Below are 13,045 nucleotides of genomic sequence, written 5' to 3'. Positions count from 1 at the left end.
TTTGAAATAGATAAAGCAAATTATTTCATGCATAGTTTCATGATATAATTGCTCAAAGAAAAATCTGTTGTTTCATGTATTAAGTAATAACTGGGCATCAGGTTTCTGAGTGATCCATCGGGGGATAATTTTGCATGTATTCTTAAAAATTTGAATAAAAATCCTATTTGCATATTTTCTGTGTGACAGTTATTATTTTATACATTCTTTTATTTAAATATATTACTATTTTTTTCCAGTCATCAAACACAGACAACCTCTTGGGATCATCCTAAAATGACTGAACTCTTTCAATCTCTTGGTGAGTGTTATTTTAGTTAATAGTAATGAATTAACCTAAACAACTGAGAGTTGTGTATTCTTAAATGGACACTAGTCGCCATCTTTCCTTACATGGCATGTTATGTTTAAAGGATCATGTCATGGGCATGTGAAAGCCATTGAATTTCTAAGGACAATGCAATAAACAGATTTTACCTTTCTTCTTAAGAGAATGCAGGGTTTGAAATGGTGTGAGCCAAAGAAGGTTGATTTTAAAAGGAGTGTAATTTGTTTTACGTCTCTCATATTGAGTCATCTTAAACTTCAGCTTTGAGTGAAAACAAAAACAATTAGAGTACAGCAGCCTCTAATCCAGTGCTTTAAATTTGCTTTTCACTCACTTTTTATTTAGTAAATATTATTAAATTAGCTTGCCTAGTTTCATTTTGTCTAAGTTGTCATTAAAAGCTAAATTCATTTTAATATAAGAATGCATGAAAACACGTGAGATGAGAATTATGACCTTGTAGATTTCTAGTAGAATGTGACTTTGAACTGATTATTTAGCTGCTTCCCTTAGGTCATTCAGTGGCTTTGAAAGAGTTTTCTTTTGGGGGGAGCTAAGGTGCTGCTGGAGAGGGAGAGTGGCACCCCAAAGCTCTCATGCCCACTCCCATTTCAGCAAGGAGGGGGCACTCCTTTTTATCTCTTTAAATATCAGGCTTCTGTGTGAGCTTCTGTTCGGGTAGGTGAGGACAGCTGCAAAGGTTGATCAAGCAAGAGAAAAGCCACTGGATTGTTTAGTTGGTAAAACGAAGAGGCCAATGTTGATGATTTCTGAGTTTTCTTCTAACTCTTCTAGGCTCTCATACGGATACTCTCTCTTTAAGGGGACAGAGAAAGAAATTCCAGTGTCTTCTCTTTCTCAACTTGATGCTAAATCTTTAAGATTTTTTAAAAATTAGGATAAAATTGACATATAACAATATATTAGTTTCAGGTGTACAACGTAATTATTCGATATTTGTATATATGTGAAATGATCACCACAGTTAAGTCTAATTAACATCCATCATCAAACATAGTTACATAGTTTTTTTTCTTGTGATGAGAACTTTTAAGATCTACTCTTTTAGCAACTTTTATATATACAATATTATTAACTGGAGTTAATCTATTGTTTCTAAAGATTTGAGTATTGATTATAGTATAATTTTAACCAGATTGATAAAAGGGCAGAGGAAGCAAATCAATCAGGACAGAAGGAGCATAGAAATAAGACTAGCTTTGTGAGTAGTGAGATGGACAGCCTAGTTGACAGAAAACTGATTGTCCTTGGGGAAAATGCCCTGGAGGAGGATCCCTCTTAGCAGTAGAGAAGGCAGGGCCCTCGGCCTACAGTGCGATGTATTTATTAGGCCATGGAAAGTCAACAGGCTGTGTTTCCTTTTCCTCATTTCCCTCCATTTCCTTTTTGAAAATGCTCTCTTGAAATCTGTGTAGCACTGCTTTGGAAAGTATCTCACCCTGGTGCTCATGAACATTTAATTATTTTCTTCAATGTTGTAGATTTTAGGAATAGACCTTTTCATGTGAACAGACATAATACTTTTCCATCACTGAAGTAAACAAATATATTCTTGCCATTCAATGTAAGTTAAATCATAAGCATGTTTTGAATGTGTTCTGTTTCCCATTTCAGCTGACCTGAATAATGTACGTTTCTCTGCCTACCGTACAGCCATCAAAATCCGAAGACTACAAAAAGCACTATGTTGTGAGTTTATCCTGCCAAAGTTAATCACTCTGTTATTTGGATTGCCTTTCTTGCTTTGTTTTGTTTTAAGACCAAGATAAATGAAGAGGGTGATGTGTGTGTGGAGTTAATCTGCTTTTCAGTGCACCTCGCTCAAGGAGTTGGCTGTGTTTCTGTGAATGCTTCATTATTCGCACCAGCAGCATGGGTGCAGTAGTAAAACCAATGAGCAGATGCCATTCTCAGTTGGAGAACGAAATTAACCAAAATACAGGAGTCACATGAAAAGCTTTTTCAAAAATTATGCTGCCGCCCAATTTAAAAGGATTAAATCAAGGAATCAAAGTAGTAGATCGTTGCCTTTTTAGTACTTTGGATTCATTTGCAAGTGTAGGATTCCAAACAGTTCGATTCAGTGCAATCATATAATAAAGGAACACTGAAAAATGGCATTCCTGACCCAAATTTGAACTGGTACCTAGAATATTAGATAAAGGGCTCTGTGTTCATTTAAACATGTCTTGAGACATTGAATGTTATCAACATGAACTTTAACCTGTAGAGAGTATGTTCAGAGTGATAGTCTGTGATAGTTTTACTAAAGGATTATTCCTTTCCCCATAACCTAAATTTAAGTATATATATGAATGCTTGTAATAGAGTATAGATTTCGGCTGTCTGGATTCTATTTGTGCTTGCAGTTTTAATGATTGAGTCTACTCAAAGAACGTTTAGGCTTTGTCAGTAGTTAATATGGAAAGTAACATTTGCCTATACGTTTACAACAGCATCATTTGAATAATTCCAAATAGTCCTGTTTGCTGCCTCTTGTTAACAGTTGTACGTCTAGGCTCTTCAGTGAAGCTTTGCAGAATACCCTTAGAAAAATGATATATTAAGGTTAAAAACCTGCTCTGTAAGTCAGTAGAAATTAGAAATACATTTTAAGCTGGTTACATGAAGAGAGCTGAGGAAAGAGAAGCGTAGAATCATTCCGAGAAAATATAGGAACGCAAAGCTTTAGAATAAGAGAAACAAGCTACGTGTGGAAGAGCTGTCTGAAGGGCTGAAAAACACCTCCAGATGAGGCGATGGACGAGAGGCTGAGATGGCGTGGAAGCCCGTAATCCTTGGAGCCCCAGAAATCATTGGCAGGTTGTAGTGGTCACAGCAAGTATGGCGGAATGACCAGTCTCAAAATACAAAGCCAGCACACTCTGGCTCGTGGTCTGTACGTTGAGCCGTAAGGGAATAGGAAGTGAATTAGGAGCACTCAGAAGGGATTTCAGTGAGCTCAGTCGGGCCAGGGTGACAGCAGTTTTGAAAGAGGCTCAGCTGCATGTCCAGAATCTAGCTGACAGACCTGGAAGGGCTTCTCAGGCCTGATGAGCTAAAAATGAGGACAAATGACTCAGCCACAAAATCTCCATTGATGGGAGACTGCTTTGTATCACTGTGAACATGGGCCCAGTTTTTAGTAATACTTCTGGGCAGATAAACATATTAACGCATGTGCTGTTTTCTTCTGTGGGTTCTTCTGAGTCCTAAAGAAAAAACTCCATCCTTCAGCTCATCCCTCCAAACCAGAGAGGAGCAGAAGAGAGATGCCTCCCACCTCTAAACTAAACGACATTTAGTAACGCACACTTAGAAACATGCTGGGTTGTGTTCGATTGTAAACGTTCGAGGTGATGTCCTTAGGACCACCTGGCTGCCACTTTCCCCGCTGCCTCCTGACCCCAGTGCTCTCCTAGTGGGGCCTTGGCACCACTGACCCAGCTACCTGTTTATGATTAATCTGCTTCTTCCTCTCCCATCCTTTCTGTTTACTCGAAATGCCCTGACCCTTCTTCTTCTGCAATCGTCTGTAACCCTTTAGTCCTTCCAAATTCTGTTAAAAATTTACTTCTTTTGGAAACATTTACAAGCTAATCCCACCTGCCTCCAGTTTTTCCAGAACTTTATGATGGCCTGTAATGACTTTTTCTCCCATCAGCACCTCTTACGTGGCTTTGTGTGACAGATAATGTGAGGAAAATTGCCCCATCTGTGTCGACACCTGCTTTAGGTCAACGGTTGCCTCTCACTTCACGTGACTCTCCACCCAGCACAGTGTCCTAACAAAGAGGGCACACTGTTGTTACTGTCATTGTTCATTCATTTATCGGCCTCCAAGACTGTGCAAGAGATAAAACAACATAAAAAGACTTGGTTCCCACACTCAAGGAACGTAAATTTGGAGATAGCACGTTACACGTGGACACAACCCCCCTGCTTACAACAGATCCTGCTGCCCTCAGCACAGAACGGCCTTTGCCTTGGCCGGTCTCTCCATTCACCACGGGCCACGGGGGGCTCTCACAGTTCTAGTGGACATTGAAATGGTGACCTCTGTATTTTGTTCCTCTTGCCTGAAGAGCTCCTGTCTTAGCTCTTTGTGCTGGTGCGTTCTTTTCCTTTTTAGGTCCTAGTTTAACTCACCCGTCTCTAATGAGTCTTTCTTGGCTACTCTGCTCCAAACTAGGTCACTCCTGATTTTCCATGTCATAGGTTCCGTTCTTTTCTTATGTGGCACTTGTCATGATATTTGATATTCTATGTATTTACTTACTTACCGTCTGTCTCTCCAAATGAACTAATCTTTTATGTGAAGGGTGAGTCTGCTTTCTTCTCCACTTCAGGCCTCATACAATCTCTGGCACAGAGCAGTCTCCTAGGACACAAGTGAATGATTTTTTTTTTATAAATTTATTGATTCATTATTTATCTTTTGGCTGCGTTGGGTCTCGTTGCTACGCGCGGGCTCTTTCTAGTTGCAGCAAGTGGGGGCTACTCTTTGTTGCAGTGCACGGGCTTCTCATTACGGTGGCTTCTCTTTGTTGTGGAGCATGGGCTCTAGGTGCACGGGCTTCAGTAGTTGTGGCACGCAGGCTCAGTAGTTGTGGCTCGCGGCCTTTAGAGCACAGGCTCAATAGTTGTGGCTCACGGGCTTAGTTGCCCTGCAGCATGTGGGATCCTTCTGGACCAGGGATCAAACCCATGTCCCCTGCATTGGCAGGTGGATTCTTAACCACTGCGCCACCAGGGAAGTCCCCATGGGTGAATGCTTTGAGTTTGAAAATTATCGGAGTACTCCAGGAAATATGTATAGGATTTATAGCAGCACTTATTAATAGTAACATTTGTTTCATTTTGGCATATTCATAAATATGATATACAGCAGCAAAAATAAACTAGTAATCAGCATCAACATGGTTGAATCTTAGAATTATAAAGTTGCATGAAAAAAATCAAGTAGCAGAAGAAATTTGTACAGTTTGATTCCATTTATTTATATAGTTCAAAACCAGGCAGAACTAAGTGCTCTGTTATTTAGGGACACATATATACTTTCAGAAATTTAAAGTGAAATACAATGATTAGTGGTTCTCCCTGTGATTGTGAGGGGATGTAATTAAGGAGATTTTTCCAACGAGCTTCCAACATACAGTGATAGCCTATTTCTAGAGCTGTGTAATGAATTAATGGGAGCCTGTTCTATTATTTTTGTTTAGACCACACATATGTATTATACATATTCTTTTGTGTTTTGATTTAAAAACTTTATGTGCTAGGCAGCAACAGAGAAGCCAAAGGGAAATACTGACAGAGATTCCCTTCATTGTGAAGAGTAAGGCAAAGCTTCCTTGAGTAGGAAGTATGTCAGCCAGGATCTAAAAGCCACATAGGATTTAGGCACATGGCTGTAATCAAGGGTGAGAAGGAAGGGAGTTATATTCATAAGAATCAAAGGCTTGGATGGAGTTCAGGGAACATCATGTAATAATGGAGTCTAAATGGAGTCGCTTATGAGCTAGTTTGTCCAGTATTCTGAAATGTCCTTAACATCAGTTTAGGTCCAGTTTCAAGGTCATTTTTAACGAAATCTTCTCTGATTCCCTTAGTTTTTTGTTCCTCAAGCTCTCACAATGTTGTGTTTAATGTTTGGATATTTTCTTTACAGACTGGGGTGCTATAGAACAGTTTTCTGTTTTGTGTAAGTTAGGACATAGGGCCAGTCGTGGATGTAATGAGTTAGACAATATCTAAGATCAAAGGACCAAGGGAAGAGAGGACAAGTAGAGTTCAGGTGAAAGGTGATGGAGGCTGAGCATAGGAGGGGAGATGAGGGCATGGATTTGTAAGGAGGAAGGAGAGCTAATAATTGGGAGGATTTGGTACTTGATAGATTGCAGAGTGTGCAAGAAGGAGAGTGGTAGGATATCTTGGGATTTGCAGACTAATGGTCTGTGTAGTAACAGCATTACTGGATTTCTGCATAACAAAAAGGCAAGACCTTTATTTGTACATATTAAGGTGGAGATTCCTGGAAGACGATACTATAGCTCTGGTTGGGAACAAAGCAGCGGGAATGTGGATCAGGTATTCAAGCAGGAGATCAGGAGGAGAAAACAGAACCTGGAGTCATCCAGAGAGAAGTAATAACTGTAGTAATGAAAGTGAATGAGAGCATCAGGTTTATAGAGGGAAAGGGCAGACATGAGACCTTGAGTGCCACTGACATTTCTGAGCTGTCCGGGGAAGAGGAGATAGGAAAGGTGCTAAGAAGGGACAGTCAAACAGAGAGGAGGAGAGTCATAGAAGCCCAAGGTCGGATGCTAAACAGCGTGTGTTTTTGCAGAACAGGAGAATGAAGATCCAATTCCATTCAACCCCCTTTGCCTCATTGGGGGCTTAAAGAAAAGCCTGAAAGTTGGTAGAAAGTGATTCTGCTATTTGTTTCATTTGCTGCATGACTGAGCTGTCATTTGTCTCCCTTTGAAAAGAGATAATCATAATTTTCTGTGACTTAAATGTAGTCAGTCTTTAAAGGTACCTAAACGTGACACACTTCAGGGAGATGTATTCCTGGCTTAAGCACGAAGGCAAAGTGTCAGAGTAAATCACTAAAAATTGAAGACATAATAGTCTGTGGGATGTGGCAAATTACTGTCACAGCTACAAAGTGTATCACAAAGGAGGCTTTTCCAGAAGAAATACAAGGACAGCCTGATTCAGGAAGTGGTCTTTTTGGAATTTGGTCTTTTGTCACCTTTAGGCCATGTAGGGATGTAATAGCAGTGCTGTGTTGCTGGCATAATTAGTGTTGAAATTCAGAAAACTTAGAGCACTTTGGCGGTATTTGAATATGTTTCTTTATACCTGTGAGGAATTATAGCTCTGTGGCCACTGTCATTTATTAAGCACTTCTCTTTGCAAGTACTGTGAAGAATGAATTTGAATTTTACTCCTGCCCTCTGGAAGTTTATAATTGAAAATAGTGTACAGTGCCAAGAAGTGAGGTAAAAATGACAATGAAAATTCCAGATGGTTCTTTTTTTTTTTTTTTCTGACACCATCTCAAACTCATGTGAAGCATACACAGGTTACTTTTGTAATTAGCTGAAATTTTACCAGTGACGTATTTGACATCTAGAGGAAACGGACTGATCTTTTGTCCAGACGTGTGTGTTCTATATTTGTGTCTTTCTCTCTTTTAAAAAAAATGACCTCTCTGTTGAGTTGTTTTAAAAATAATTTTAATCTGCATAATTTTAAAGCAGTTCTTTTCCATTGTAGATAATTTGGGGGGAAAAATCATTCTATGGTATTTAAGCAGCTAGAGTAGACACATTTCATAAATGTCTTTAAAAAATTCAAAATTAGGGCTTCCCTGGTGGCGCAGTGGTTAAGAATCTGCCTGCCAATGCAAGGGACACAGGTTCAAGCCCTGGTCCGGGAATATCCCACATGCCATGGAGCAACTAAGCCCGTGCACCACAACTACTGAGCCTGCACTCTAGAGCCCGCGAGCCACAACTACTGAGCCTGCGTGCCACAACTACTGAAGCACACATGACTAGAGCCCATGCTCCTCAACAAGAGAAGCCACTGCAATGAGAAGCCCGCACATTGCAACTAGAGAAAGCCCGCACACAACAAAGACCCAATGCAGCCAAAAATAAATAAATAAATTTATTTAAAAAAAAATTCAAAATTAGTGGTTATTCAATGGTTAAAAATAGAAAAATACATAGGAAGCTGTTTGTTCATTTTACTTAACTGTCAAAATATGTCATGCTTTTGAGGGAACATTTGTGTATCATGCAAAGAGAAAGTAGTTGTTTATATATAAAAAAATGTTTTCCCAAGTTTATTTTTTTAACGTTAAAAAGTTAAGTATGAAGATGGGGAAGAATTTTATAAAGCAGTAATTTCCATGAGCAGACCTAAAGTTCATGTGGTTCTGTAATTTTCCAAACCTACGTGTTTAGATTTAGAAGAGTCATCTCCACACTCAGTAAATGTATAGATACATGGCAGTTTGCTAATCTAGTATGTTTTCCTGTTTTCAGTTAGCTAATGAATGACTCAAAGTTGATTGAAGGGAAAGATTATGTAATGTTCTTCTCTTTGTCTAAACTCTTCCTCCTGGCCTTCGAGGGCGCCCCCTAGGCCAACATGGCCTGCCCCCTGAGCTCGGTGCGTCTATCTCACGGTAGCTATGTGCCACCCATGTGTGACCACACACCATCCACACTGCCATCATCGGTTCCCAGAGCTGCCCAGACTTCCTTGAATTCTTGTCTTTTTTCGAGCAGTTCTCTCTTCCTGGAATTCTTTCCTTGCTTTATATGGATCTCTTGTATCTTAGCTTTTTTTTTTTTTTTTTTTTTTTTTTGCGGTACATGGGCCTCTCACTGCTGTGGCCTCTCCCATTGCAGAGCGCAGGCTCAGCGACCATGGCTCATGGGCCCGGCCGCTCCGCAGCATGTGGGATCTTCCTGGACTGGGGCATGAACCCGTGTCCCCTGCATCGGCAGGTGGACTCTCAACCACTGCGCCACCAGGGAAGCCCTATCTTAGCTATTTTTTAAGGTCCATTTCAAATCCCACCTTTCCAGGGAGCTTTTTCCAGGCTGCTTCCACTCCCCGAGTGGTAATAGCTCTCATAGAAACTTACGTCTTCTTCTTTTAGGGCATTTCCACCCCTTTTAGTGAAGTTATCAGTATGCTTATCCTCCTTCTCAGACTGGCCATCTTCGAGAGCAGGGCTCCCCTTTATCCTTATGTGGCCACCCTACATAGTCTAGCACCAGCCATGCCCATTGTAGAGGTTCTGTCCATGAAGGGCAAGGAATGGGAGCAAATACACGAAGAGCCATGGATGGGTGGACCTGTACTGTGAACCTCCTCTAATCCTACCTAGCTACAAGTTGCCTATGTGCCAAAGGATCATGGGAAGCAACCCAGGTTAGAGCCAGATTTTGAGGGCCTTACAGATCAGGCTTGATTCAGTAGGTGGCGGAGAACTATTATTTTTCTCCAAACCTGTTTTATTAACAGAATATCTTCAGTGAACTTTGTATCTCATGATGTGAATGTGGAGAAACTGTTTAAGAATGATGAGTTACACAGTGATATAAAGGATGAATGAGAGGTGAGCTGGCTGTTCTCAAAAGTGAGGAGAAAGAGCAGTGTCGTATTTTAGCTGTTCTACCGTTAGGATTAGACTTAGAGATTTATGCTTTCCTACATTTAAAAGTACAAAGAAGCTGAAGAGAGGAAAGCCACAAAAGTAAAGGTGGAAAAATTTACATTCCAAAGAGTGAAAAGCGAGGTCATATTGAAAAGTGGCAGAGTTTAGGTTCAAAAGCATAAACATAAGAGATGTGGATAAAAGAAGAGTTTAGAGATGTAAGAATGGAAATGCTGTTTATTTCTTTAAAAATTGAAATTAGCTGAAAAGGATAGATTCTTAAATTGAAGAATCAAGCTAAAAACTCAAGACTGGCAGTGGTTTTGTTTCAGTGTTGTTCTATAATGTAATGACTGTGCATATTCCTTTTTCTTACCTGATTAGTGGATCTCTTAGAGTTGAATACAACAAATGAAGTTTTCAAACAGCACAAGCTGAACCAAAACGATCAGCTTCTTAGTGTTCCAGATGTCATCAACTGTCTGACAACAATTTATGATGGCCTTGAACAAATGCATAAAAATCTGGTCAACGTTCCTCTCTGTGTGGATATGTGTCTCAACTGGCTACTCAATGTATATGATACGTAAGTGCATTTTTTCCCATTAAAATACAGTCATTGGGTGAAATATGTTGATAGTGCAAAATGTCTACATTTTTTAAGTGAATTTTTAAGAAAATACTTTCTTTCAAAGTCCTTTTCCCAGTGGAAATATTTATGTTAATTGTTGAAAAGGAACGGCTTTCCAAAAATTGAGCTCTTAACCAACAATAGAACAAAAAAGAATGTCCATCTATGATTTTTAAGATTTTGCTTCAATTTATAAAGGCTGTCAAATTTGTAGTCTTTTTAGTCACCATGCTAGGGGAAACCTAATGGAAAGAAGTCCGATTTCCTTCCTCCATAATGTTTTATAGTATTTCTTTTTTCAAAAGACAAAATTTTGTAGTTATTGTTATGAATTTTAAAATTTGTTGGCTCATAATAATCCACTCTGCATTTCTTGTATGACAACTTAAGAGCAATTTGGCAATTAAAAGGATTTAATTTCTCTTTTGGTATTAGCTTTTTTTATTGCAGTGGTGGTTATGTGTATATATGGTGTTTTAAATAATTTATACTGTAGGACACTCCAATATCTGTAATTTAATTAGATGCTCACTGTTACATAAAGAGCACTCCCAGCTTCCAGCATAACTCATTTGCCATTAATTTGGCTTTTTGAAATGTGACAATGCGTTTGTAAAATAATCAATTCTAGAAAGACCTGCTGTGGGCTGATATTTCTGAAACATTAAGAATTATTCATTCTTCTGGTAGGGGGTTAAAGTATGCAAAGATGAAATAAGAAAATTAGAACTCTAAATTTTATTTTCTGTTAATTAGCTGTATGAAAATTTGTGCTTATCAGTTTTTTATTTGATTTAGAGAGAAAGAAGATAGACGATAGTTCATAAATGCACGTATGGTTTAGCAGCTGATTGATTCTGTATAAGAAGTAAATGATAGATGCAAGAACTTTCAAGAGCTTTCAGTTAATTAAAATTTCATTTATTCTTTTGATTAGAAAAATCTTTTATCTTTCAGTACTGACAAATATCATAACAATGTCTTTTTTAAAAATAATCAAATAGCCATTGTGTGCTTGAGGCTCTTAATAAACTCACTGAAGAAGAGATAGCATGGATCTCTGTTACCATGATGAATGTGGGCTTTACTACCTCCCTGTGTGATATCTTTCAGTACATTTCATTTTAATGCAAATTTTTATACTCCTAGGGTAAAATATGACTGTTAACATTAATTCACCGTTAAGTTGATATTCAATTTTTTAAACCTCTAAGAGACATTTTCTATAGTAAATTCACTAAAATAACTAGTCAATTAGGTGTTTTAACTACAAAGCCTATAACTTAATTTTATGTCCCAGGAAGAATGCTAAAGTCATGGGATACTTAGTTAAGGACTTCATTAAGCTCTATGGAGTATGGTAGAGCCAGAGGTGTGTATTTTGAGACATGTTTTAGGGAAGAACTGGAGAAGATGTTAAATCACCCTGCTTCGGCATTATCTGTGGCTCTAACACTCTACTTGGGCTGCCTTAACAAAGTATCACAGACTAGTTGGCTTAAACAACAGAAATTTATTTCTCATAGTCCTGGAGACTGGAAGTCCAAAGTGAAGATGTCAGCAGGGTTGGTTTCTTCTGAGGCCTCTCTCCTTGGCTTATAGATGGCTGTCCTCTCCCTGTGTTCCTACATGGTCTTTCTTCTGTGTGTGTCTGTGTCCTAATGTTCTATAAGAACACCAGTCATATTGGATTAGTCGCCACCCTCATGACTTCATTTCAACTTAATTACCTATTTAAAGACTTTCTCCACATATAGTTGCATCCTGAGGTACTGGGAGTTAGGACTTCAACACATGAATTTTAGGTGGATGTAACTCAGCCCATAACGCATATATATGCTGTTTTCACTGGACAGCCCAAAGGGAATAGTGCCACTTAGTTGGGAAGGAAGCAGTATGTGAAACATCGTAAGTCATATTCTAGGCAGTTAAATGTTGGCATATTTTCACTTTCTACCATCAAATGTGAACACATGAGAAACGCAACACAGAGATATTGTTTCTTATTTTTAGGAAGACAGTATCTTGAAATTTTCCTTTTCAAAGGACAAAAAGCTTTTAGGATTTATCTCCCTTCCATGCCAAAGAAATATAGCAAAGACCATGCTAGGTTAGAACAGTGTCCATTCAGTCGAGTTTTCCACCTTGGAGAGGAATATCATGAATTAACCTAAGGAAAAAGTATAGTTACTCATATGATGGTAGTCTCAGATGGCCAGAGTTGATTACCTAAATTCCTCTAGCAACTAAGACTTATTCCTTTATCCAAACAAGAGTTATTAACTGTTTTCAAGTCATTAGTTTCCTTTGAGAATCTGATGGAATTTTGATCTACTCCATCCAATGCACCAGGACGTTATGGACCCCTAAGAAGTCTCTGAACCTTGGAAATGGTACCATGATCTAACCCGTCCATTCATTCAGTTAATCTGACATTCATCTATTAACCATATATTTTTTACTGCATTGCTTTGTGCAGTATTTTTCACTACACTGCTTTGGTTGCAGCCAGACCTGGTATTTTCAGCCCTTGAAATATATTCAGCCAGCTCTTGAAATAATGAGTGATGCACACACAGGAGATCCTAGAATTCTAGAAGCAGAAGGACTTTGAGGATCTTCCATTCTGCCCTCCTCATTTTACTGATTGAGAAACTGACCAAGTGAGATAAGACAGTTTATCCATAGCCACCTACTGCATATTAGTAGTAGATATGGAACTATATTCAGCTTTTTTGATAATCACTTGATTATTCCTACCATACTGCCATATCTAAGAAAGATAGTACTTTATAAATTATATTGTTTACTGTTTCTTTCAGCTTTTAACATGTACCCAACTCCTAATATTCTGAATTGTCTGAAAAAAGAATCTATT

The 13,045-nt window shown here is 38.7% G+C and overlaps 1 protein-coding gene across 1 annotated transcript in view; it reads left to right on the top strand.

Annotated features, from left to right (window-relative positions):
* UTRN (utrophin) overlaps positions 1 to 13,045 on the top strand; it is a 499,864-nt gene that overhangs the window by 421,189 nt on the left and 65,630 nt on the right. Inside the window, exons 60-62 of the mRNA XM_060168281.1 lie at positions 240 to 301; positions 1,964 to 2,038; positions 9,921 to 10,122. Of these exons, the coding sequence (XP_060024264.1) occupies positions 240 to 301; positions 1,964 to 2,038; positions 9,921 to 10,122 (339 nt within the window). The remainder of the gene's footprint in view (positions 1 to 239; positions 302 to 1,963; positions 2,039 to 9,920; positions 10,123 to 13,045) is intronic.

This window comes from Lagenorhynchus albirostris, chromosome 12, assembly GCF_949774975.1.
Source record: "Lagenorhynchus albirostris chromosome 12, mLagAlb1.1, whole genome shotgun sequence".
NCBI lineage: Eukaryota > Metazoa > Chordata > Mammalia > Artiodactyla > Delphinidae > Lagenorhynchus > Lagenorhynchus albirostris.
Note: the sequence above shows the minus strand (reverse complement) of the source record. Positions and strands in the feature narration are given on the sequence as shown.